Consider the following 27,437-nt stretch of genomic DNA (forward strand, 5'->3'; position numbering starts at 1 on the left):
CACAGTAATTCTGAAGGTTTAAGGATGTACAATAAAACACAAGCAAATGTAGTCTTTCACAAAAAAGTCCCATTGAACTCATTAATCGTGTTTCACTTCCCCTGTCTGCCTCACTAATCAAGCGACTTAATGAAATGACACAGCACTGCCCTTCATGCCGACGACTCCATTTCTGAGACGCTCACATGCATTAAGTGGCATGTCTGCTGGGCCTGGAGTCAGCGCTTGGCTGATTCATTATCTGTGCGAGGCAGCAGACAGTCTCGGTTAAATGGCTCGGCGGGAACTAAAGCACGCAGCTCATACCTGCGCGCTCCTCTGATGGTCAGTGTGGACTGTGCCCATTACTGACATCAGACGCTCGGCACGATAAACGCCGCTGTTCTGACCAGAATGTCAGTGCTGATAACCACCAACAACACTGCACATCTATATGAGCAAGACTGCAGCCAAATAACTCAATCAATGCATCTGTGAGCAGATCATCCTGTTTCAACATGAGAGATTCAGTGTATTAAAATCTCTTTTATATGTATTTTTGATATGTTATTCATGTGTCTAATATACAAACTGTTTTAAAGATAATAATTATTGTGGTGCAATAACCAGGCACATTATAGTAATTTATTGAAGTTTATTGCTGTGACAATCACGTATTAACAATTATTAATTATTGTCCACAAATCATAGCTTAAACATTCAAGACCTCTGTAAAATTTTGAACATTAAATGAACATTTGATAGAAATTGAGGCCAGTGTTGGGGAGTAACAACCCTAAACTATCGACACTTTTAACTTTAAATACACTTTTCAGTACGTGAGAGTAGTTAGTAGTGTAAAAAGTAGTGTAGTTTTTAGAAAGTACCATTGCAATGTGATTAAAATGTTTTTGTCACCGTGTATCACTATCCACCCTATTATTATATGCAGAAGTAATGTCAATGTGTTTCTGTCAATTTTCATTTCATTGGCTGCTACAGGTAAATAACTAGAAGAAAACAATGTGTCAAAAAATTATTTCATAAATACATAAATGAGAATTAACTTTCTTGCATGGCTTGTAGCACATATACGGATAGTTGCATATTAATATTAAAACAGATAGTAATATTAAAACTATGTGCTACAAATCATGAAAGAAAGTTGATTCTTAATTTGTATTTATTTATTTATTTTTGTGGTGAAATACTGAAATACATATATACTACATATATATTTACTTAAATATACATGTTGCTGTGTTTTATTAGCCTAAAAATTATATATATATATATTCTTTTCAATTAAAGTTTTTATATATACATTTATTTCAGTTCATTTTTATTTTATTTCAAGTAATGAAAATATTTTTCGTTTTAGTTTATGATAATATTCCTTGATTTACCCTAAGTACAGTCATGGCCAATAATATTGGCACCCTTGCAATTCTGTCAGAAAATGCAACACTTCTTTCAGAAAAAAATTTCTGACAGAATTGCAAGGGTGCCGATATTTTTGGCCACGACTAAAATGTTTGTTGTTGTTGTTCTTTTTTCCAAATAACTTTAAAGTATTAAACCATCTAATTCCCTATTAAAAGTTTAAGCTTCTTTCATTAGAAGACTGTGGTGTAGCAGTCCTTTATAAAATATAGCTTGAGCCACACAAATGAAAAGATTCTCAAGGTAACTTAAAATTGATCCATAATATTGTGGGTGACGTTCAAATGTTCACAAACATCAGTCCTCAGCTATTTCCAGCTTCAGTGTAACCTTGAGTGAAGAACCTTGAGTATACTCCAATGAATACTAATTCGTAAGTTCTTTAAAAAACAGTCCATTTTGTTTGTGTGAGAAACACAAAATGTTTTAGACTGTAGTTTGTAGTCACATAATTGTTTGATTTTGAGAGTAGTCTGATTTTGATTCTATCTATTCTAAATAACATCCATTTATCAATAAACTGACATCAATAATGAAAAATGAATAAAGCACTTTATCATATTGAGATCAAACAGCTTCATCTCTCCAGCAGCATGTTGAGGACAGACAGGTTGTGGGCAGCAGCACGGCTGTGTGTGTCAGACAGATGTGAGTCTGAACTAGATCAGATCCATCTTCATCCACTCTCAGAGCTCCCACAGTGCACGGCGTGAACAGCTTTATCACGACTCAGAGAAAATTACACTCCTAACGGCTGGCCGCATTAGGGGCCAGAGAACATGTTGCATATGATTAAGATAAGACACTGACAGCCTCCAGGAGTGCATGCAGAATACTAACTTTAGTGCTTACAGGTATCACGTCTATCTGCCGCCTACTCACAAACGCTGAGAGTTAAAACAAATGGCTGCAGCCACATAAATACACAAAGGTTACATATGTTCAAGTGCACAGCTAACATGGCTTTCAGCCGGAGGATGGCCAGACATACATTAGATAAGGAGTTATTTTCAATCTTTTCTCATAGACATGGTTTCAGTCAAGTATGTAATTGAGATCAAGTCCATTTGCTAAACAAGGCAACTCACCTTCTTGGTTTTGTCCATGGCTTTCAATATGGATACGTTCAGGTCTTCCAAGGCAGCGAGGACATTTTCATACTCTCCAAGATGCTGAGAGAAGTATTCTAAAGAAAGAAAGACAATTTAAAATATTAAGATACACGCGACGTTTTCATAAAAACACATTTCAAACATCATTTGATATAATGGAAATAATTATATGCATTAGCATAGAATAAGAATATATTTTCAAAGTTGAATACAATCATTTGAGACCTACTGTAAAATAAGTATATACATTGTATTTATCTAATGCATAATATACTTTTGCACTTTTCATTGTAATATTTTACTGCTTTTTTTTTCGTAAGTTACTTTCTTCCCTTTATTTATTGGGAGGTTTCTTTTTAATGTTTTTAAATAAGTATGTTATGCTCATCAAGGCTGCATTTAATTGATCAAATATACAGTAAAAAGAGTAATATTGTGAAATATTATTACATTATAAAATAACTGTTTTTTTATTTTAATATATTTTAAAATGGAATTTATTTCTGTGATCAAAGCTGAATTTTCAGCATCATTACTCCAGTCTTCAGTGTCACATGATCCTTCAGAAATCATTCATATATGCTGATTTGCTGCTCAAGAAACATTTCTTATTATTATCAGTATGTTTATGTTTATGGACACTGTGATACACTTCCATTCATAAGATTGGAGTAAGAAAGATTTTTAAAAAGGCAGCGGCTATTTACACTAAGTGTAAATAGCGATAGACGCTATTAACACTAAGTGCAAATAGCAATAGATGCTATTTACACTCGGTGTAAATAGCAATTAGATGCTATTTACACCAAGTGCAAATAGCATATTTTTTTAGTGACAGATGCTATTTACACCAAGTGCAAATAGCGATGGGTTCTATTTAGACTAAGTGCAAATAGCAATAGATGCTATTTACACTCAGTGTAAATAGCAGTATTTTTTAACGATATGCTATTTACACTAAGTGCAAATAGCTATAGATTCTATTTACACTATGTTAAATAGCTATTTATACTACTTATTGCAAATAGTGGCAATTATCTGCACCTCAGTATTGTAGTACATTATAAAACAGTACGCAATAATAACATACTGAGTGTAAATTATCATTTTAATTCAAATTTATTAAATGGATGCCACCTTATTAGGACAATAAAGCCCTCCCTACACCTACCCGATACTTTATTTTCAACTTTTGGATTATTTCCTTCATTTTTATTGAAAATAAATGCCTTTCTGATGCGATATGAGATTTGAAAAGGGAGAAAAAATGTTTGGCAAAAGGTGGGCTCGAACTCGGGTCGCTCACGTCAAAAAGCATGCGCCTTACCATCTACGCCCACTGTTAGTGGGCGGAGTTAGTGTAAATAGCCTTTGCCAACAAGATGGGCTATTTGCACTTAGTGTAAATAGACACTCCGTTTTAAAAAAGTATTAAAATAATACTTTTATTCAACAAGGATGCATTAAATTAGTCAAAAGTGACGGTAAAGACATAATGTTACAAAAGACTTCTATCTCAAATAAATCCTGTTCTTTTGAATTCATAATACTGAAAAAAATTATAATGACTTTTAGGCAGCACAACTGTTACTTATAAAAATGTGTTATTCATAACATTTATAATAATGAGAACCAGTATTAAATTGAGTGCCAATAATAATTAAGCAACAAATCAGCATATTAGAATGATTTCTGAAGAATCATGTGACACTGAAGACTGGAGTAATGATGCTGAAAAATTATTATTTTCAGGATTCTCTGATGAATAATTTCAAAAGTACAGCGTTATTCAATTTTACTGACCTCAAACCTATTTTTGTATAATATAGGTATTTACTGTATATAAAACAGTGTAATACATTTCAAGAAAAAAAATGAAAAATGAAAAGATCCCTGAGGCAGAACCCTCTGGAGAACCTCTAGGCAGTCTGTAAAGCTTCCTTAAAAATCCTATTGTTTATTCAAGAAACTTCATATGATTGTGTGTGCTTCACTCTTACTGGTGGAACTATTGTCAGTCTTTAGTTTTCTTGAAGGATCTCATGGCTTCCTCATTATACTGTCATTTCTGAAGTGTGTCTCCAGAGGGTTCAGAGGAACCCCAAATTCTGCCTCAAGTATCTTGTCATCATCACAGTGAAACTCCCAGTAATACAAACAATAAAATGTGTGAACTCTTACCACACAGCTCATCCGTGTCCACATTGCTGTAAACAGACCATAAGCAGACATGTTCATTTCTTTTCCACAACATGAATATTACAACATGTTAAAAGACATGTGAGCTGCATCTAATGTTCTGTGCTGATTTCAAGCTATGCAGACAGCATCCCGCTCAAAGGCAGGTCCTGTGATGTCATATTTAGACAGCTAATCTCTAACCCTGAATAACACCCACCAGGCAAACACTGAGTCCACTGACAAGTCCATGTCTCAACCCTGCTCTGATGAGAGGCTCAATGCCGTGAGGTAAAGTCATCATCTTACCGGATGAGAATATAAAAAGTCAGAATACACAATATGTAATGTTGTGTAAAAAAAAATATTTTTCTGTTTGTTAAAACCTATAATAATGTAGTGGTGAGGAAATGAATATAAAACAGCACATATATTTATAAATAACATATATCATATTTTTTATAAAATATTATTGATCTTTTTAACATGTTTATATAATTTTTTTTTAATAATTTAAATTTATTTGTATCCATATTTCACTTTTTGTAGTGGTAATAATGAATGGGACCATGCAAATTGGCTGAAAGGTAAAATTAGTGCTTTATTTTACTTTTGCACAGAACATCAAACAGAGTTTTTATTGAGATAAATATGCCAAATTTAACAGCAATTTTCATTAGCTTCACAGAGTGACAGTGATTAACCGTTTAATACTTTTTGCAGCACAGCGGGTGGAAGATTTGCAGCATTTGGCAGTTGTCTGGAGGCAAAGCATTCATTGGTTGTCTAGATTCTAAACAATGGAAGAACAAAAAATATCTATTGTTGACCTGCTGGATAAAACATAGTCACAGGGGGCTTTGGGTTTTGGCTGAACTGTTAACTGACATAGCTAGACCTCGTAGAAGGAGGTAAAGCCTTCAAAACACAGACGAAGACAACACATCAATAAGGCCTTAAGAAGCACCCTCTGTACACTGACAATAATCTTCATATCTCATTTCATATCTACCTGCTCCTCCAGACATTACACCATAGAAAGACAGACCTCAGTGTAATGGACACTAAATAACTCTTCGCTCTCAGATAATAAAGTGGTAAAAAAAGTCAACTGGTTAAAGCATTATTGGCTACAGGGATTGAAATTGTCATTAAAATGGGATGAAATCACCATCATTAAGTTTCTGCCTTTTCAATTTTAGTGGGTTTAAAGTTTTTCAGTGTAGACATAAAAAAAAAACCCTGAGCTCTTCTCACACCTAAAGATTAGATTTTAATGGTTGGGTCACTTTCAAGGAAAGATTTATGAATTCTTCTGAGAAAACGTTTTCAAGGAATCCTCCTTCCAGGATGCTGCGTCTGTGACCAATAAACTGCAATAATGCATATACTGAAAATCTGATCTGTGATGGTGGAACGGATATATAGATAAAGGTCTAGTACGCTTGAAGTCATGCTTTAAATTATTTTCTCAGACATATCAAACACATACTGTATAATAGTGTCTGAGATATTGAAAGTAAATGCAGGACCCCTCATCTTAAACTCTTAAATGTGTCTAAATACAGTAAAACTTAATAATAATAATAATAAACTGATTTAAAAAAGAAATAAAATACATGGTTGCAAGTAAAGAAAAAATTTGTTCTTACAATATTGGTAATAGGGTTGATGAATGAACTAGCCTGATACTATTTGTGTATAAAGTTATTTAGTAGCAATAGCGTGTGGAAAATCATGCAGTAACAAGCTTGCACAAAATAGTTTAATAACTCAAAATAGTTATTACAATCAATTGATTGCCAGTTTATGACCTCTGTAAGGATATGGACATTTTATGTGTTTATATGCCAGGTTAATTTTACATAACTAATAGTTCTCAAAAAAAAATAACATGGGATTTGGGATCATACTTCAGGTAAAATGTATTGTATAACAAGTGGATAATTACTTTGTGGACATTTTCCTGAGAAAGCTACCAGGTTCACACTCATTACTATCTATCATAATGAATAATTGATGCTTGACCCAAAACAATATTATGCTTGTACTAAGGGGAAGAGCCGACCATTATGTTGGCACATGAAAGCTATTTTTTCTTTGAAATGCTACATCAAACTGAATCGGCCCAGCCACACAATGAATGGAAAATAAAATCAGAAGCACATTCTCATCAAACACCTACTACAAAGGGAGCATGTAGCAGCCAGGAGAGCTGCTGCTATGGAAACCAAGATGACTTAAGTGACATGGAATCATTCTGTGAGGAGGTGAAGGCAAAATGAAGATCTACTCCTTATAGCATATGTTACACAGATTACATTAATCACTACATATTGTGAAATATTTGGATATTTATAGCCTACAATTTTCAAAGGGTTAAACCCTTTAAATGTAGGTTTGATATTTCACCTCCCACAAAAAAAACCCCTAACACTTCAGATTTTTCCTCTGGCAAGTCATGCATTATTTCTGCACAATTTTAAACCCTTTCATTTACATTCAAGAAAAACACAGAAGAAAGCAAACTTCTTTATCTCTCTCGCACAAACACACACATCAGCATGGACCATTGATATGGCTTTGTCTAACAAGCCAGAAGCACGATAAGCATCAGTGTGACAGGAGTGTGCCGTGTTTGAGTCATCCTCGCTGGATGTTACTCACAGCAGACGCTGTAATGACATCATCAGGACAGAGTGGCTGCTGGGTGGAAGAATGCTTCCAGCTCTGCGTTAAAGCGAAGCTCCTGTATTCTTGCTACTGTATAGTCATGCCTTTTTTTGTGACAAAATCATACAGCAAGAGAAATGGCAAGAATGTTGTAAAAATGATAAAGACATACTTGAGGCACCATTTAGACTTCTAATATCCATAATATTTATTAAATGACTAAATGTAAATGTAAATGTAGGGCGGGAGTTGATTCCAAAAAGAATCGATTCTTTGATTCAGAGGCATCAGGTGAACTCAACTAAATCTCTCTGGTAAATTGACTGTGTCCATTACACTAATGATCAAATAACTGGAGAGCCATAACAGCAAGTACTGAGGATTTTGATTCCGCCCAAGGAAGGGGTGAAATGTTATGACCCTTGATCAAAAAAAAATACAGATTCATTAAATGATTTGTTCAGAATTTTTTTATTTTATTTTATTCATTTATTTTTTGTTACACCATTATACAACACCAATATACAGGTCCTTCTCAAAAAATTAGCATATTGTGATAAAGTTCATTATTTTCTGTAATGTACTGATAAACATTAGACTTTCATATATTTTAGATTCATTACAACACAACTGAAGTAGTTCAAGCCTTTTATTGTTTTAATATTGATGATTTTGGCATACAGCTCATGAAAACCCAAAATTCCTATCTCAAAAAATTAGCATATCATGAAAAGGTTCTCTAAACGAGCTATTAACCTAATCATCTGAATCAACTAATTAACTCTAAACACCTGCAAAAGATTCCTGAGGCTTTTAAAAACTCCCAGCCTGGTTCATTACTCAAAACCGCAATCATGGGTAAGACTGCCGACCTGACTGCTGTCCAGAAGGCCATCATTGACACCCTCAAGCAAGAGGGTAAGACACAGAAAGACATTTCTGAACGAATAGGCTGTTCCCAGAGTGCTGTATCAAGGCACCTCAGTGGGAAGTCTGTGGGAAGGAAAAAGTGTGGCAGAAAACGCAGCACAACGAGAAGAGGTGACCGGACCCTGAGGAAGATTGTGGAGAAGGACCGATTCCAGACCTTGGGGGACCTGCGGAAGCAGTGGACTGAGTCTGGAGTAGAAACATCCAGAGCCACCGTGTACAGGCGTGTGCAGGAAATGGGCTACAGGTGCCGCATTCCCCAGGTCAAGCCACTTTTGAACCAGAAACAGCGGCAGAAGCGCCTGACCTGGGCTACAGAGAAGCAGCACTGGACTGTTGCTCAGTGGTCCAAAGTACTTTTTTCGGATGAAAGCAAATTTTGCATGTCATTCGGAAATCAAGGTGCCAGAGTCTGGAGGAAGACTGGGGAGAGGGAAATGCCAAAATGCCTGAAGTCCAGTGTCAAGTACCCACAGTCAGTGATGCTGGTGTTGGTCCACTGTGTTTTATCAAGGGCAGGGTCAATGCAGCTAGCTATCAGGAGATTTTGGAGCACTTCATGCTTCCATCTGCTGAAAAGCTTTATGGAGATTTAATTTTTCAGCACGACCTGGCACCTGCTCACAGTGCCAAAACCACTGGTAAATGGTTTACTGACCATGGTATTACTGTGCTCAATTGGCCTGCCAACTCTCCTGACCTGAACCCCATAGAGAATCTGTGGGATATTGTGAAGAGAAAGTTGAGAGACGCAAGACCCAACACTCTGGATGAGCTTAAGGCCGCTATCGAAGCATCCTGGGCCTCCATAACACCTCAGCAGTGCCACAGGCTGATTGCCTCCATGCCACGCCGCATTGAAGCAGTCATTTCTGCAAAAGGATTCCCGACCAAGTATTGAGTGCATAAATGAACATAATTATTTGAAGGTTGACTTTTTTTGTATTAAACTCTTTTCTTTTATTGGTCGGATGAAATATGCTAATTGTTTGAGATAGGAATTTTGGGTTTTCATGAGCTGTATGCCAAAATCATCAATATTAAAACAATAAAAGGCTTGAACTACTTCAGTTGTGTTGTAATGAATCTAAAATATATGAAAGTCTAATGTTTATCAGTACATTACAGAAAATAATGAACTTTATCACAATATGCTAATTTTTTGAGAAGGACCTGTATAGGCGGATATCAGTTAAAGCCTTTGACGTAAGTGAGTCTTTGAATGATTTGAATTCAGAAATGCTTACTAGCATACTGTTATTATTTTTACCATATCTCTCTATGGCAAGAATAGTAAGATGCTGGTATGTGACTTCATCCTTTTTTCTTGTCAATCAAGAAAATGAGTCTGGAATCAACTCTTGGAAATGATCCTGAAAACTTGAAATCAGAGTGTATATGAAACGGGATTCGATCTTGACCAGGACTCGATCCTCTTCAGGGTAGGTTTTCACCAGCCATTCGTAAGTTCTTACATAAACTGGAATGTAAAGTCCACAACTACTAGTAACTACTAGTTACTTTGCAACTAACTCTGTACTTAATTTTGTTGCAATATTAGTTCTCAAAGCAGTGCGTATCTAGTCAGCTGTAAGCTCTCTCTAAAGAAAGGCATAGTCGCATAATATGACATTTACCTTCACTAATCCAATAGCAGCCTTCAAATTAGTTAGCAGAATTAGTTTAGAAATGCTGTTCATTTAAGTTTATCCTACTAAGGATACTAACTTCTTTTGCCTCATGTAACTAACAGTTAGAATACATTTCCATTGAAATACTACAGTTGATTAATGGAATAATGTATAGGTATTTTATATATTAATGACATTCAGTAACTGTATTTGAAATTGAGCAATAAGTAAATACTGAAAAAAAAGATTGGTTTAAATTGGCAAGCATAAAATGGAGCAAAGCCCACAGAGGGATGCTCATGCTTTTTATATTGGATTCGTGTTGAAGAGCCACTAACAAGTAATTTATTCACATAATGTTCTCTCTCCTAAAAGTATAAATGTCAGCATCATCACATATGTCTAAGGATTATTAACTAATTGTGTTACTTATGTGTATATGTTACCTTGGACTTACCTTTTCTCATCTGGGCTGGGCTTGCTTGTGTGGTTTTAATATAAAAAAGTTCTATTTTTTGTAAATGCAAAAGCCCTTTCACACCAAACGTGAAATGAATATGACCTCCAAAGGGTTCAATCACTGAGGAACCCAAAATGGTGCCTTGTCATTAGTATGTGTATGTGAATGAAAAACAGCAATACTTACTTTGTGTTATGAGTGTCAATGGCATGGAAGAGCTCCTTTAATTCATCTCCTGACAGAACACCATCTGAGAAATAAGCTTTGAACTCATCAAAGGACAGCTTCCCATCATCTTTAGAGAGGAAAATCTGGTTAAAAAGTTGCCTTTAAAAACAAATCTAACTCATAAAGTATTTCAGATTTTAAAAAGACTTAAAGTGTTCAATCTATAAAAGAGAGAGCAAGCAAAGTTCATCATCCTTCAGTCGATGCCAGTGTAGCTCATGCATGTCAGATCTCAGGTGTTTGGGAAAACATGAACACACAGATGCTGCGAGACAATGTTTAACAACAGGGCTGAGGGCTCGTGTTAGTTGGCGCAGACGCTCAGAGGTTTTCCAACAAACAGTGACAAGTGAGTCATGCCAGCCTATACTCAAAATAGAATAAATGTATTGCTACACATGCCGTGTGCTATACTCCTACTAATATATAATATGAAATAAAATGCAGTGAAAGAGCCTCAGAAAGAATACAATATAAGGAGGAGGGAAAGAGGTCTGCAGAAATCCTTGTGCCTGACATTATACACTTAAATACCTGAAACTGTTACCATAAAGAGATATTTATATCTAATTTATCCAATAAAAATTAGTTTTGTTTGTATAAATGCATTATGTTGATTCAGTTAGTCCGGGTTTAAAAGACACTTAATATTTAGCAATATAATCAATTTGACTTCTCTGATATCAATGGAGCTGGATGATGGTATTATTGTCCTCTCTAGAACTGCTTTATAGTCAAATCAGATTTGGATTTTGCAATATCAACACTGTTTTTTGACCAATCTGAAACAACATTGAAATGGATTTGAGCTAAATGACGACCTTACCTTCTGACCTGAACTTGAGCAGAACTAAATAAATGCTGAATTGACTGAAGCTGAATAAAGACACTATTGTCTATTTAGAGCTACTTTACAGCTTAAATTGAAAATTTGCAATCACTGTTAATGTTATTTTTACGTTTATTACTGTGAAGCTGCTTTGAAGCAATCTGTATCATATAAAGCACTATATAAATAAAGATGACTTGACTTAAATGTGAAATTGCATTGATTGACAAGATATTATTCAATATTACAGAGCCAAAACTTATTAAAAATGCTTAAAAATATAGTGTTTACATACTGTATATATGTACTGTAAAATAGTTTAAAATTCAATTACATTGCACAACATGATTAACAGAAAGTTTACATTTAAATTAGACTGAGTAAACTATCATAAAATGTATTAAATTATATTTTTAATAATTGTAATATTAATTAGTGACATTTGTTTGTATCGCTCTACTAAAATATTGACTAACATTAGGAAATGAATGGACATCTAGTGTTTCCATGACAACAGAGCAAAAGCATAGACTGGGAATGGACAACCGTTCAAACATATTGATGCACAGTAAGAGTAATGTGTACGAGACTAAAACAAACACTTTATTATGCAGGAGAAAAAGTGCACAGAAAGGCACTGTCTTACCATTTTTATCAGCTCTTCTCAATATCTGAAAGCAAATAGGACAATATCAGTTGATAACTAGGGGCCATGGAAAATTCATGTTGCGTTGATCATGTAAAGGGACTCTAGCACTGTAAATTATTTAGGTCGAGGCCTAAAAAGAGGAGAGATGAAAGAAAAAGTGATGATGGCTATGTTGACTTTGAGCACGCTGTAGTGGTCTGTTAAATAAAGTCCCAATTCACAGCAAGAATATTCACACTCTAAATATGGTCCTCTGCTAGGCATGCCAAGACTATGCTGAATATAGCTTCCTGCTTAGAGGAGTGAAAAACTATGCCACCAATCTGTCAGGGACCGGTGCTTCTTTATTCCTGTATGATAATTAACAATACACACCTCATGTCTCAGGGGAAGCTCTTCAGACAGCACACTACTATTTTAATTAGCAACTAAAAACGCAATTACAATCACTCTTAGAGTGTGTCTATGTTGTAAAAGGAGATCCACATCCATTATAGAGCAGAAAATGTAATGACCAAATGTGTATAAACAATGTATAATGACTCATTAATAATATGTTAATTAACAATATGCATAATGACTGCAAATAGACTAAATGATGATAGCATAACATGAATATCTATGAAGAATTTCAGTCTCACATCACCAGACCACTTTAACATCAAGACCTGAGATCAGTTAAGTTGAGATCCAACTAAATTAAGTTAATAAAAAAAAAAAAAAAAAAAAAAAAAAAAAACATATATATATATATATATATATATATATATATATATATATGTGTGTGTGTGTGTGACCCTGGACCACAAAACCAGTCATAAGTAGCACGGGTATATTTGTAGCAATAGCCAAAAATACATAGTATGGGTCAAAAATCCTGTTTTTTCATTGTACATCAATCACACTTCAGTTGGGTTATCTTGACTAGGTTAAAAAATTAACAAATACAGCTAACTAGCACAATGAAACACAATAAAAACATGATCACATAATAAAAAAACATGACTTTTGACATTTTAAATGAAAATAAACTCTTCATATATATATATATATATATATATATATATATATATATATATATATATATATATATATATGCGCATACATTTCTATACACATTTCTATATAATCAGCCGCAAGCAACTTAGGAACTTCAGTAATAAATGTTAACTAATAAATGTTAATAATTGATATTAAGCAAATTAATAAAACTCAAGCACCTTGAGCTGTTTTAAAGCTGCGATCTGTCAATCTGCAAGTGGACACTCAACACAAAACCCGTTATCGTTCAGCATAAACAATTCGTTATTACAATCAGACAAGGTTTTAAAAATGTTTTTAAATACTCACATCCAAAAATATTGACATTCCTTTCTTCAGCTCGATGGGAGTGCTGGCTTCATCTGAGAGTGACTGCACTTCTTCAGAGCAATCCATAGTGATTCCTTGTGGTAAATAATTATCTAACTGCAACTCTTTGCTTCAGGTATAGTAATAAACCTTAATTCGTCCACACAAGTGCGCGTGCAGGGAGAAGGAGCGTGCGTTCGGCTCTATGTCTCTGTACTCCAGTGACGAGCCACAGGTCTCCTGATGCTGCGCGGAGCACCAATCACATTCGCTTTGAGCTGCGCTTTCACGCTAGTCATTATTCCCTACCTGTCTCAGCGGGGATCAACAATTTTGATGTTTTATAATGCGTTTCGTCATGTTTGTTTGGATGCAAATGACAGAATAGGCTAATGGAAAACTTGCAAAAAAATAGTAGCTCATTAACGTTTTGATCGTGTGCCATTTATCGTTCTGAAGAATGTGCTAGTCGCTCGTTCCACAGAATGAAAATGGTGTAGAAAGATGTCAGCATAAAAAATTAATAACGGTAGGCTATAGTAAACGTATGCTTACTGATATTTTCCCTACAGCAATAGGATAAGTACACAATGACATGATTCGTAAACTATATTCCTTTAAGTGATCATAGCACAGTTCAAAATACAATCGCGCGCGTTAAACAGGATTATGTTCTCAGTTCGAATTTTCTTACAGAAAAAAAACTAATCCACCAATTAACAATTTGAAAAGTCCTTTCTGCCTTCCTATCTTTAAAAAAAAATTGTAAACGCAATTACTGTGAAATGATAAAAGTTACAAAGTAAAATTCACTTTTGAAGCACAAAAATCTTTCAGTGAATTAAAGGTGACACAGCAGCGACATCTTGTGGTAAAACATGCCAAGAAGCATCGTGTTAATGAGAATTTTATCTATTTGTAACAAAACATGTCCCCATTTTAATTTTCAAATGAATCAGTGTAATCACTGAAAAATTGAAGACAGTAAAACTGAAATATTAAGTTACATTAGTTTGGCAGCAATTACTAGTCTCGAGTTAAAACTCATAAATAGGGCAGCTGCTAAATCACACAAAAACACACCCACAAAAACTAACACAGAATTAAATAAGCAACTCACTGACCCCAGCTACATTAAAAGACTGTCTGTGGTTTATGACTAAACTGGAACCACTTGACCAAGGCTTTAGCACAAAGACTCATAATCTGTTGTAAAGAGAACAAAACCTTTACCCTTGAGCAGAGTGCTTATAAATGTACTGTGTCCAGATGAGTCAGGTTTCTACATTCATACACGTTTACTTATGGACAAAGCCAACTGTGCCTTCAACCCCCAATGTCTAAAATCACAGACAATCTGTAATGACATGGGAGAGGTCTGATGATTGCTCAGTGTGGTAATACCTAAATGACTGGCTATGATGCAAACCCTGTGCTCTCTGATAATATTCCCATAAATACAGATAAAATCATTCAAACGTGTTTTCATGAAAACCAGGGTAAAGTCCAATGCCTCCATAACCTTCCATCCATTCATGGTTCATTCTAGAGTGAAGTGTCCAAACATGCAGAGGACACCACCTTCATCTGGCAGAGAACCAGCGCTTATCTTATCATGATTATATGTTATTCATATGTAATGGTGAAATATAGGCTACAAACTACTACACAGTTAAGAGCATTCCAGGAGGGACAGAATCTGTTATAAAGGTAAAGGGTATCAAACATCAAAATTATGAACACTGATAACACTGGAGATCTATGGCTGGCTATTACATTTTACCATATTTTAAATAAAAAGGACTTAAAAAGCAGAAAACGGGAAGGGAAGAAGTTAGATTTGTCAACCCGTCAAAGTGCTTCAGTGGATTTACAAAGCTAACAAGATTTGCATTTCCTAAAGGAAAAGCAGTGATTTATTCTTGACATTTAATCTTGAAATTTATAGATATTTATAGACTCTAAATTTAAATATATCTAAGATCTAATACTAAATTTATCAGTAAAAGGAAGTATTAGAAAGAATAATACAAAAAAAATTGCAAGAAATGATCTATCTATCTGCAAAATAAAGTTTGAAAAGAGACTGTCAGCCAATTTTTTAATTATACCAAAGCATGCATGTATGCATTTTTATGTCTTATTTATTTAGTTAGTTAGTTTGTTTGTTTGTTATTTAGTTAGTTAGTTAGTCAGTTTTTGTCTTATGAAGCAGAAATGGGCTTCCATTCACATACAAATACACATGCACATAGGGTAGAGTGGGGGGAAATGCCCCCCTTAAGATTGTGTCATATTTTTCAGTGAAACAAAAGTTAAATGTGTTCAGAAAAGTTATCATAGTTTTAGTGACAATGACAGAAATTATAAACCAAGTATGAAAAATGTCCAGAGTTTTCATTTTATAAGATTTTTAACAAAAATTTGATTTGTGCCAAGGGGGCGTTTTACCCCACCTATGGGACAAAATGCCCCCCCCACACACACAGTCTGACAAAGCAATTTGCTTTAAATATTTACAGCAAAATCTGAGTACAGGCAGTTTTAGCTTAAAAAAAAAAAGAATATAATCAATAATTATAAATTTCAAAATTGTAATAACAATAATATTTTGTTGTTGTTGTTGTTTTTAAGTTAGCTGATGATAACTGGCTAAGCTAATAGCTACCTGATACTAACTTGAGGTAATTTTGAAATAAAAAGTCCAATTATTTTTATTCAACCAACCAGTTAGAATTAATTTGATGGAAAAACAAAGGATATAATATTCAGAACAGAATAACTACAGTAATTGCCCATTGCCCCCTCGGGGCGTTTTACCCCACACACTGTTTGAGAAAAAATTATGTCATTCTGAAAATATAATTATATTTTTATTAAATAACACTTACTCTCTATCAACAGGCCCTACTGTCTCATATCATATATAACTGTGATGTTCTACAAAACAACAAGCTTTATAAGACTTTATTTCTTACAGCTGAAAATGAGATGATTTACTGTGAAATCAGTTTTCTCTTCACCAGTGTAAGCTTCATGGTGAAAACTTCTACATCACTCTCGTCCATTGTTACAATAACACTTTATCTTGTGGTTATTTTGGGAAAAACAGTGGGAGGGGGGTCTATCCTACACATACACATATTTAAATATATACTATACTTTGAACAACACAGATAACTTTTTATCCAAAAAGTCCAAATAGTCAAAATTTGGCTATCCAAATAGCCTAGTGTCCAATGTGTGTGTTTTACTCAAAAGGCAGTGTTTCTAGTAAATTTATATTTATGTATGCTGGATTATCCAAAACTATCATCCGACCATGAGTGAAATATTTCCACCAGTGAATGTACTTTACACTGAAATGTTACAGTGAACAGCATTCTCAGGTGAATCCGAGAGCAGTTGTGTGTTATCGCGATACTCACAGCTCATGAGATCACGTGATGACGTCGCACGGAATGCTGGGAAACAAACACAGCGGTATGAATAATGCTTGACGTAAACCTCACTTACCGATGAGTGCAAGTGCTCGCGGAGCGCAAGTAAACAAGCAGTCCGGCAAACGGCTTTTATAACCGTGCTCGGCTGAGCGAAGAGATGTGACGGTTTGAGCGGCGGGACTCTGGAGCGAGCTGTGCCCGGACTCGGGAAAGTTATCCGTCAGACAGAGAGGGGGCTTATTCCTCTGATGTTGGGGGTCGAGAGTATGGCGTTCATAAGCGAACGACAGCTGACACGGTTGCATCTCAAGTCCTTGAAGTGGCGCGACTCCACATCAGTCTTTCCGAGATAAATCACTAGATTATAAATCACTGGACTGCTAGTCCTCGCTTTCCAGAGATTCGTTGCGGATCGCTTCGCCAGAGGAGCCCAGGTTGGGCAACGCGTCGCCTACATTCAAGGGTCAACATTTTGGACTGGTCCGATCGATCAATCCAGTGGAGTCATATGAAGTCGGGATGAATATGTGGAGCTCGGAGCCAGTGCAGGGTGTGCTGAAAGCCCTAAAGCACGCCGCGGGGAAAGGACACCTCCAGCTGAGCCGCTGGCTGCAGCGCACCCCGGACCCGCTGGACTGCGACAAGATCGACATCTTAATCTGTAACGTCTTTGACGAGCGAGGGAACGGCGGGAAACCGGAGGCGGACCCCGCGGGTCACACCGAGACCGCCGCGTCCTTCACTCCCGAGTTCAGGCATCCGTGCTGCATCACCACCTGTTGCTTTAAAAGTGCCCTGCTGGCGTGCGTCCTGACAGCCGTGTGCTTCTCCTCGGTGGCTCTGGTGCGCCAGTACCTGAAGGATGTGTTGCTGTGGGTGGAGAGTTTGGACAGTTTTGTAGGAGCCATGCTGTTCATAGTGGGCTTGATCACGGTGTCGTTCCCCTGCGGCTGGGGCTATATCGTGCTGAACGTGGCCGCGGGGTATTTGTATGGGTTTGTGTTGGGCATGGGGCTGGTGATGGTTGGGGTTTTGATCGGGACTTTCATCGCTCATGTGGTGTGTAAGAGACTGCTGACGAACTGGGTACTGGGTAAGATCGGCAGCAGTGAACAGCTGAGTGCTGTTATTAGGGTGGTGGAGGGTGGAAGTGGACTCAAAATTGTGGCCTTAGCGAGACTCACGCCGATTCCTTTCGGCCTCCAGAACGCGGTCTTCTCGGTAAGTCACTCTTGGCCATTTAAGCTGTTGACATAATTGTTATTTTTTACAAGGAATTAACGCATGTCAAATGTTTTCATTGAACTAATATTATTTTGCACCAGTATTATTTTGGTGTCATTGATTAATTGCCATAGTTTTTATTTTTTTTTCGAATTCTATATAGGATATATATATTATTATTAATTTACCTTTTTCACTTTAATTTGAGTTTTAGTAATTTGTGTATTATTTGTGATTTATTAGTTTTTATTTTATTAGTTTAGTTATTTTACTTTCCCCCTGTTTCACAAACTTTAAGCCTTGTCCCAGACTAAAATGTAAGTCTGAGCTGTTTCAGATGAAACTTACTTACTTACTTACTTTTGTCATTTAGCAGACGCTTTTGTCCAAAGCGACTTACAAATAAGAAAAAGTAACTAAAAGTTACAACTCTATAAATACTATATACCCACATATTTAAGAAAATGAAGAAATTAAATAAAATTGACACATGCATATAACAACATTTCAATAATAAATATATAAATGAATAACTTGCACTGATTAATCTTAAAATATATCAATGACTTGTTTTGTCTCAAGATGGAGATCAGTAATGTTTGTTTTCTAAGGCACTTTTATAAAAATGACTAAAATGGCCTAATTTAACTATAGCCTAATCCTGGCTTAGTCGAAGCCCTGTCTGTGAAACCAGGCCTTCATTTTGGGTTTTTTTTTTTTTTATTGTACTTTAACTGAGAAATGTTCTTCTGGCAACTAGATAAAATAAAATAAGTTTAAGGTTTATAATATGTTTTATTTCAGCTAGCGTTTGTTTTAAGTAACTATGGTTTTGGTTAACCCTATAACCCACCATTAATTGCAAATGTGATATTGTTTTTATACAGCAGTTCACTGGAACAGAAACAATAGATAAGTAATAATAATTTTCCTTTCAGACAAACAACAAAAATATACCAGTTAGTTCATTTGAAAATTGCTCCAAATGAACAAAATGATCTAGCTTTGGTGTTAAAGCCGATCTGGATCAACATATGAATGGATTGTGATAGATTTTCCATCCCGCTCCGTGTTCTGTAATCATTCTGCTGGAAATCCATTCCTTGATTTACACTTACTTACTAGTGAGAGAAACCCTGCGTTGAGCAACCCTGAAGCAAAAAACACAAAACGCTGACATTCAGGCTTTCAGCAAAACATATGATTCTCCCTATTTATTGATTTTTTTATTAATTCATTCATTTATTGATTTATTTTACCTGACTAAAAAGACACCCAGCATACAAAGGTGTCCAATTAATAGCATTGAAGTGGCTGTTAATCTTTAAGGGACGTCCAGGTGGCTTTATCCAGCTTTGCTGGAATTAAACAATTAAGACCTCCAGCTCAGAGCCAGATTTAAATCAAATATAACTGCTCTTCACAGGATCAAGCGTATAAAGACAGGTCTCTCTGTACATTGAAATATTACCTTCAAACACTTTGTACAACCAACATAATACATTTTTAATTAGCTGACACACATGAGGAAGAAACTGCAACCTTTAACAATGACAGAGGACAGTAAAGAACAGTGATACATACCTTCTGAAGCGTCTAACAGCATTTTTAGCCTTACCCAGAATTACTTCTAACCCAGTTTCTTTAACCTTTTTGATAGATAGATAGATAGATAGATAGATAGATAGATAGATAGATAGATAGATAGATAGATAGATAGATAGATAGATAAATACATGGTGACACATGTAAATATACAGCAACGTTTAAATAATTTACCAAAAAAGTTACAGTTTTCTGGCCTCCTAAATGTGTTTTTAATCAGATTTGAATTTTATGTGAACGGTTTAGTGTAGTCACTATTCATCGAGCTGTGTTTTATTCTCTTGCTTCTGAAGTTGCTTCTTAAAACAAAGAAAGATCTGCTTATTTTGAATTAGATTTGAGATGTACTTGGACTTTCTAAGGTTTGCATTTTAATATGAACTTGTGGACTTGTAGCCTGTCATTTTGGAACATATTTGGCTATTGTTTGCACCAGTTTGCATAATTTATTCACTGGATGATTCATATGTTAATGTATTTCTCCTTTGAAGTTTTTTGTATGATGGCAATTATTATGAGCAGATGTTTTTTAATACAAGTTGAATGTTGTGCACCACTTCCACTTGATAGATCATTTTGGCTGACAGTGACTGATTATGTCTGGGTTTCAGGAGTGCTGGAAATGAACATTGACCACCTGCATACAGCAGGAATTTGTGTCATTTTCTAGGTTAACAAACCGCTTTCGTGTTAAACAGCTGTTTTGTTTTTTGCTTGTAGGGCTGCACAGTTCATTGAAAATATTAAAAATCACAGTTACGGCTGCAGTAATTAAATTATTGTAAATATTGTCAATTACAATATTCAGTCAACTGCAACAATTTTTGGCAGCGGTTAAATATTTGTAACATTGTGTGCTTAAAAGCTCTGATTTATCTCTGCATTCAACATATTAGACTTATTCATTAAGGCAACGGTTTAATAATTGGATGCTGAACACATCGCCTGATACCCTGGCACACAAAAAAAGCTTTAAAGCCAAAGTAGTAGTTATTTAGTAAATTTGCCTTTCCAATTTGTATTTTGTACAACAGCCAATATACACTGTAAGCAAATCTAGAATACTCCCATTATAATAAACAAGCCGTAAGCATTCTGTAATAAAATATTGATTCTGTTGCGTAGCTACGGAGTCCAAACTCTGTGTGTGAGCAGTCTGTTATTTGAAATTGTGTAAACTAACAACGGACAGGATGGGAGCGTTCTAGTATTGGCACGGTGCTGACTTTGTGTATAATTAATTACACGTTTAAATAACAGTTTTATTTTATCAGTAAAAAAAATGGCCATTTATGTGCAGTCTTGATTTACAGATGTATAAAATCACAATAAAATAAGAAACGCTGATTTCTCAGCTTGATTTCAATCAGTTAGAACATTTTAGCTACTCAAAATAAAATATTTATTAAAAAATATATATATTTCGCCTTTTGGGAAAGCAACATTTCTAATTTTTTAAATCTGATTTGGAAGATATAAAAATAAAATCTAATTCAAATGTTAATAAAAAAATATATATATCTTGATGCTAAAATTCAGTTTGATATGACTTGCAGTTTTCCTACACAAAATGGAAAAAATAGACTTCTGATTTGTCCTACCCGATCTCATGAATGTACGTGTAAATAGTACACCAAATAAAAATGAAAACTCAGGGTATTGATACGCAAAAATGGACTTTGGTATGTATATGCTACGCGATGGTATAGGATTAGGGTTGATATGTACGCCAAAGTCCATTTTTGCGTATCAATACCACTTGTTTTCGTTTTTATTTGGCGTACTATTTATACGCATTTTCATGAGATCGGGCTGAATTTGTCGTAATTGTGCAGCCCTATTTAGCCATCACTTTTGAGCCAGAAATAACCTACATTACACTATTACAGTGTCATTGCCCTTAAAGCAACCCAAGTCTTTCTTTCTGAAGGACGCTGTAGTGATCGAACACTTGGGTCATCTCAGTAACTCAACAGTTTTGGGTTTGCTTTACATGGGATTGAACCTGATACGGGAGTCAGTTCTCTCGCTCCATTAGTCTGCCATCCTCTACTTATAGTCCTAATATCAATGAGTTCAGTTTGTATCAGTCTACATTTGGAAAGGGAGTGAACAAAGCAGGTACCACTAACTCTAATTGTGTTAAGCTTAATTGGTTTTATTTTGCCTTTTTCTTTTTTTTACATAACAGAGGGATCACAGCCCAAGGGTGTGATGTATGTCGGCACTAAACAGGTCACACTGGAATTATGTTTCGCTTCCTCAGTAAACACGTCCTATAGAAAGGGCCGTATTTCAATGTGCCCTGCATTTTCTGCTGAAGCAGAATGTGATGCATTATGTAGGTAGCCCAACACAATGCATGCGTACGCATAGTGCATACTTAAAATATTGCTTCACAGCAATTTACAATGAAGTCACTCCTTAGAACAAGAATACATAATTTTATCTCGTTCATGAATATTAATAGGTCGATGCAACCCAAATCAAACAATGCCTGCATCTTCGCCAGTCTATTAATGAGCTAAAATAGAAGGGTTTTACATCATGGTTCATACTTTAGCACTTGAAGACAGAGATTTGCACCATGTTTTACAACTCAAAGGTGATCCAATTTAATTATTCAATGCTGTAAGAAAAAGTGAAGAGGACTTTGGCGATCTTGATGAAGTTTATTGCAGCATAGCAGTGACAAAGTACATGTAGTACCTTGGGTTCAACGGAGTCGGAATGAGCCCAGAACATCATAAGTTCTAACCTTTTATACATTTCCAGTTTACTACCCTACGTGTAAATGAAGTTGCTCCTTTTGTAACAGCTGTAGTCTGTATGTTAATTAAGTTCTGACACCCCTTTGTCTGAGGTGGTTCTCAGTGTCCCACACCTGCTCCTATTTTACAATTGGTCACCTTTTGCTCAGGATGTGATCATCCCAAATGGTCTACAAACAACTGTTGACTTTCTTATTCTCTATAATAATTAAGCCATTTTGGGAAATGAGCATGATCAAATATATTGTGGAGTGGAAGTTGGGTCGAGGCAGACTATAGATTCTTTCAATGCTTTACTATGCTTATGTAGGGTGTGTTTGCTTAGTCTGACAGACTTGGAACAGGACATAAGTGCTGCTTAAATATTCAAAGCATTATAGCAATGCAATACAACCTGTGTTGGGGAGTAACTAGTTACATGTAACGGAATTACGTAATTTAATTACAAAATAAAAGTAATTGTAATTAGTTACAGTTACTAAGAAAAAATGTGTAATTAAATTACTTTTGAAAATGTTAAGGATTAAAAAGGGGGTTACATCTGATTTTTTTCACACACACTCGCACATACAGATTTAATTGATTTCTTTCATAAATTGCAGTGACTTCTCGAAAATATGAAACACCAATGTTTCAGAAGTTTATAACATGCTTATCCAATGACTCTTATATTTCCTATATGGGTTTATGTATGTGCTTTTTAACTCTTTTTTTTTTCTAAGGCATTGTTAGATGCCAGTGTTTCCTGTCATAGCTATGCAAAGATTTTATTTAAAAAAAACAGTATAGCTATTAAACTATTTCTTTTGATTTTAAATCTGTATTTAACCTCAGAATGATCTAAAAGTAAGTCTGTTTTTGTGGTGGCTGTGCTTCAAAGGGGACATCGGATGCCCATTTTCCACAAGTTGGTTTGATTCTTTAGGGTCTTTTCGAGATGGTCTCAAGTGATCGTGTAAAACAAAACCCTTTTTACCTTGTCAAAAACAGCTCTGTTCACAGCGACTCGTTTCGGTGCATGACTCTTTACATGCTAATGAGCTCTGCTCACCCTCTCTTCTGTGGAAGAGCAAATGCGATTCGCAAATAATCATAAAAAATAGATAAAGTGTGAGACTTACTTCTTCTGGAGGTGCAGCTGGATCATGAACAATGGGTACTGATCCATCCTTGAGTTTTAACTTTTTAACAAAACCTGCCTTGGATTGTCCCTCATTCAGAAAGAAGTCTGGAGTAAAATTGTTTGCGCAGCCAGACATAAATGAATTTAGTGAAAGTGAAGTGACGTGTGGCCAGATATGGTGACCCATACTCTGAATTGTGCTCTGCATTTAACCCATCCAAGTACCCACACACACAAACACACACATATTGCTGCAGCGCCCGGGGAGCAGTTGGGGGTTTGGTGCCTCGCTCAAGGGTCTCACCTCAGTCGTGGTATTGAGGGTGGAAGAGAGAGCGCTGGTTATTCACTCCAAAATCAAAATGGCTTGATAATTGAGACTGTTTAGGTTTTTGGGGGATTAAAAATAGGAGTGAATATTTATCGTTGTAGGGTGGTTGTCCACAAACTGCTAAAACACATTTATATGCAAATGAAGATATTTTGCATCCAATGTCTCCTTTAAAATTAAAATTATTATCTTAATTCAGGTGATGAAGGACTTTGAAAGCCTGACAGTAATCAGTGTTGAGTACTACTGTAAGGTTAACCCTGCCTGGTTTACATGTTTCAAAATGATTAACATTAGAAATTTAGAAAAGTAATCAGTTACATTAATAAAGTAATTGAAAAGTTACACTACTTATTACATTTACACTACTTATTTACATTTGGGAAGTCGTGGCCTAATGGTTAGAGAGTTGGACTCGTAACCAAAGGTTGCGGGTTCGAGTCTCGGGCCGACAGGGATTGTAGGTGGGGGGAGTGAATGTCCAGCGCTCTCTCCACCCTCAATACCACGACTGAGGTGCCCTTGAGCAAGGCACCGAACCCCCAACTGCTCCCCGGGCGCCGCAGCATAAATGGCTGCCCACTGCTCCGGGTGTGTGTTCACGGTGTGTGTGTGTTCACTGCTGTGTGTGCGCACGTTGGATGGGTTAAATGCAGAGCACGAATTCCGAGTATGGGTCACCATACCTGGCAGTATGTCACTTCACATTTTAAGTAGTGTAACTTGTAATCTGTAACCTATTACATTTCCATAGTAACCTTCCCAACGCTGAATACAACCAGTAAAACATCCTACAGGTGTTGCAGAACAAATCTGTGCATTGTGTTGTTTACATAGAGGAAATTGAAATGAATTGTTTAAAAAAGATTAGAAAATTGCTTGCTTGTCAACATACGATAATATAGAAAGGAAAAATGATTCCTATCGAAATGTTTTCAATTCTAGTGCATTAGAGAGGCTAGAAAAGTCTGGTTTGCATGTGAAGGACAGTGGGGTTAAATGAGGCTGATGACACATTCTTGCAGGCAGTGAAAACACTGTGATTAATCTTGACCAACTCTATGACCAAATATAGTTGTCGCTCTCTTTGACAGATCACAGATGTGTCCTTGCCAAATTATTTAGTGGCTTCCTCAGTGGGACTTCTCCCAACACAACTCCTTAACTCATATCTGGGCACCACCCTGCGCACAATGGAGGACGTGATCGCAGAACAGAGCGTCAGTGGATACTTCGTGTTCAGTCTACAGGTAAACCTCCAAAAACAAAAATGAAACTGGAAAGGTTCTGATAGGAAATCAGTAAGAACCCTGTGTGTACAGTTTGGCATATTAGTTAACATACCTCTTGCAGAATCTTCAAGGTTATATTAATTAAAAGAAGTTTACATTCACATTTGAATCCAAGACTTTGCATATTAGCAGGCGCTTTTTATCCAAAGCAGCTTGCAAATGAGGAGCATCACTTTTTTTTTTTTGAGTCACGTTTAGTTTGTCACATTTATAAAATGCAACGCTGACTCTCTTCCTGTTGATTACTCTATTACCAGTTTTATTTTTTACACACACTTGCACCCAATTAGTGGTGCACAATATAATGTATTTATAAAGTTCGTAAAGTTCTTTGGTTTCCCAGTATGCTTTGCATATTGGAATTCACTGGCGTTTAGATTTAGCTTTGCCACTTGAACAATTGAGAGACTAATAGACAATCACAAAAGGCTATAAGCAGTGATTAATGCTTAAGAGTATAACCTAATATTAAAATCCAAGGATGTGCACCAATAATCTGTGCAATTTCATTTTTGTCTTGTAGAATATACTTGTTTGTGTTTTATGTGACCCTGGACCACAAATCCAGTCTTAAGTAGCACAAGTATATGTGTAGCAATAGCCAACAATTCATTGTATGGGTCAATATTTTTCTTTTATGCCAAAAATCATTAGAATATTAAATAAAGATCATGTTCCATGAAGATATTTTGTAAGTTTCCTACCTTAAATATATCAACTTCATTTTTGATATGTAATATGCATTGCTAAAGACTTCATTTGGACAACTTTAAAGACTATTTTCTCAATATTTGTTTTTTTTTGCACCCCCATATTCCAGATTTTCAAATAGCTGTAGCCTGTATCTCAGCCAAATATTGCCCTATCCTAACAAACTTATTTATGAAAGCTTGAGCTTTCAGATGATCTATAAATCTCAATAAAAGACTGGTTTTGTGGTCCAAGGTCACATGTCTTCTCCTGCACTAAAAAATATGTATAAAGATTTCAATAACATTATTGAAAAATAATGTTTATGTATTTATTTAAATGGTGTTTTGCAGATTCTGCAATGGATATGTAACCGTATGAGGAAATTATTTATGTCTAGTCTAGATTCTTGTGGAACATGTAGTAAACCATAATTATAGATGGTCATTGGCAGAGCTTTGACCAAAAATGTGTGCTTATTTTGCATTTGCCCTTGTGTGTAGTAAAGTTAGATGCCAGTAACGAATTCTTGACTGAAACAGGATGTTTTGATATATCAGCCAAGGAATTATTGCTTAAATTTACTACCACGCTGAATAAGTCCCATCATGTGGATGTTTGTATCAACCGTCGTCCAGCTCAGTCAGCAGATCCACCCAGTGACTCGCTCTCTCTGTTCCTCTCATCAGATCTTCATCAGCATAGGCCTGATGTTTTATGTTGTACATCGAGCACAAGTGGAATTGAACGCCGCCATTGCAGCCTGCCAGTTGGAGCTGAAGACGTCGTACATGAACGGCGGAGCGGCCAACCACAACGGCTCGACGTACTGCAGTAAACGGGCTGCCGCGGGAGGGGGTATCAACGTGGTCTGAACACGCTTTTGTTGAACTTATTTCAATCCTTTATCCAGTCGGACGGATGGAGATCTGTCTGGGGAGCTGCTACAGTCCCAGCCAGCTGTTCTGATTATGATGGAGGTCTAATGTGGAGCGGCACTGGACTGTCAAAGAGCCGAAGAGCCCATCATCAGACTCTGATGGAAACATTGCCCAAAGATTGGGACCCTGGGCCAGTATTGTATGAGAAGTTTATGAGATTGACTTGAGATATATTTGTTTTTGCGGTACATTTTCTTTTTAAAGTTCTTTTTTTATGATACTAATATAAAATTATGTAACTTTTATAGGTGGTTTAAAGCATGAAATGGGTAAATTAATTACAGCAAATGTTATAGAATTGTAGTTAGTTACTAAAGAGGGCCCAACTAATATATCAGGTTAATATGCTTAAGATATTTTCTTTTTTGTTTATATATATATATATATATATATATATATATATATATATATATATATATATATATATATATATATATATATATATATATATATATATATATACACATACACACACATACATATGAAGAATTAGTTTTTTATATATATACTTTTTTTTTTTTCTTCATCTAAAGGTGTTGCTTGATTGATTGTTTA

At 35.7% G+C, this 27,437-nt stretch overlaps 2 protein-coding genes across 2 annotated transcripts in view; one reads left to right on the forward strand and one right to left on the reverse strand.

Moving 5' to 3' along the window:
• The window catches only part of LOC306846751 (N-terminal EF-hand calcium-binding protein 1-like), a 39,483-nt gene extending 25,746 nt beyond the window's left edge, over positions 1-13,737 (reverse strand). The window contains exons 1-5 of the mRNA XM_079380341.1: positions 13,463-13,737; positions 12,110-12,134; positions 10,593-10,701; positions 4,716-4,741; positions 2,511-2,608 (exon numbers count right to left, since the gene is read on the reverse strand). Coding sequence (XP_079236467.1) covers positions 2,511-2,608; positions 4,716-4,741; positions 10,593-10,701; positions 12,110-12,134; positions 13,463-13,549 — 345 coding nt within the window. The 5' untranslated portion in view covers positions 13,550-13,737. The remainder of the gene's footprint in view (positions 1-2,510; positions 2,609-4,715; positions 4,742-10,592; positions 10,702-12,109; positions 12,135-13,462) is intronic.
• Positions 13,738-16,990: 3,253 nt separating this feature from the next.
• On the forward strand, positions 16,991-27,203 carry LOC306846828 (transmembrane protein 64-like). Its single transcript, XM_079380457.1, has 3 exons — positions 16,991-18,126; positions 25,054-25,209; positions 26,631-27,203. Exons 1-3 carry the CDS (start codon positions 17,425-17,427, stop codon positions 26,814-26,816), a joined length of 1,044 nt encoding a protein of 347 aa, XP_079236583.1. The 5' UTR covers positions 16,991-17,424; the 3' UTR covers positions 26,817-27,203.
• The last annotated feature ends 234 nt before the right edge of the window (positions 27,204-27,437 follow it).

This window comes from Barbus barbus (assembly GCF_936440315.1).
Source record: "Barbus barbus genome assembly, chromosome: 27".
Taxonomy (NCBI): domain Eukaryota; kingdom Metazoa; phylum Chordata; class Actinopteri; order Cypriniformes; family Cyprinidae; genus Barbus; species Barbus barbus.

Excerpts from the sequence above, each read along its gene's own strand:
- LOC306846828 (XM_079380457.1), top strand. The coding sequence starts at position 17,425 with ATGAATATGTGGAGCTCGGAGCCAGTGCAGGGTGTGCTGAAAGCCCTA. Across the intron at positions 18,127-25,053 it reads TCCAGAACGCGGTCTTCTCG|ATCACAGATGTGTCCTTGCC; the intron begins GTAAGTCACTCT and ends TCTCTTTGACAG. Across the intron at positions 25,210-26,630 it reads ACTTCGTGTTCAGTCTACAG|ATCTTCATCAGCATAGGCCT; the intron begins GTAAACCTCCAA and ends TCCTCTCATCAG.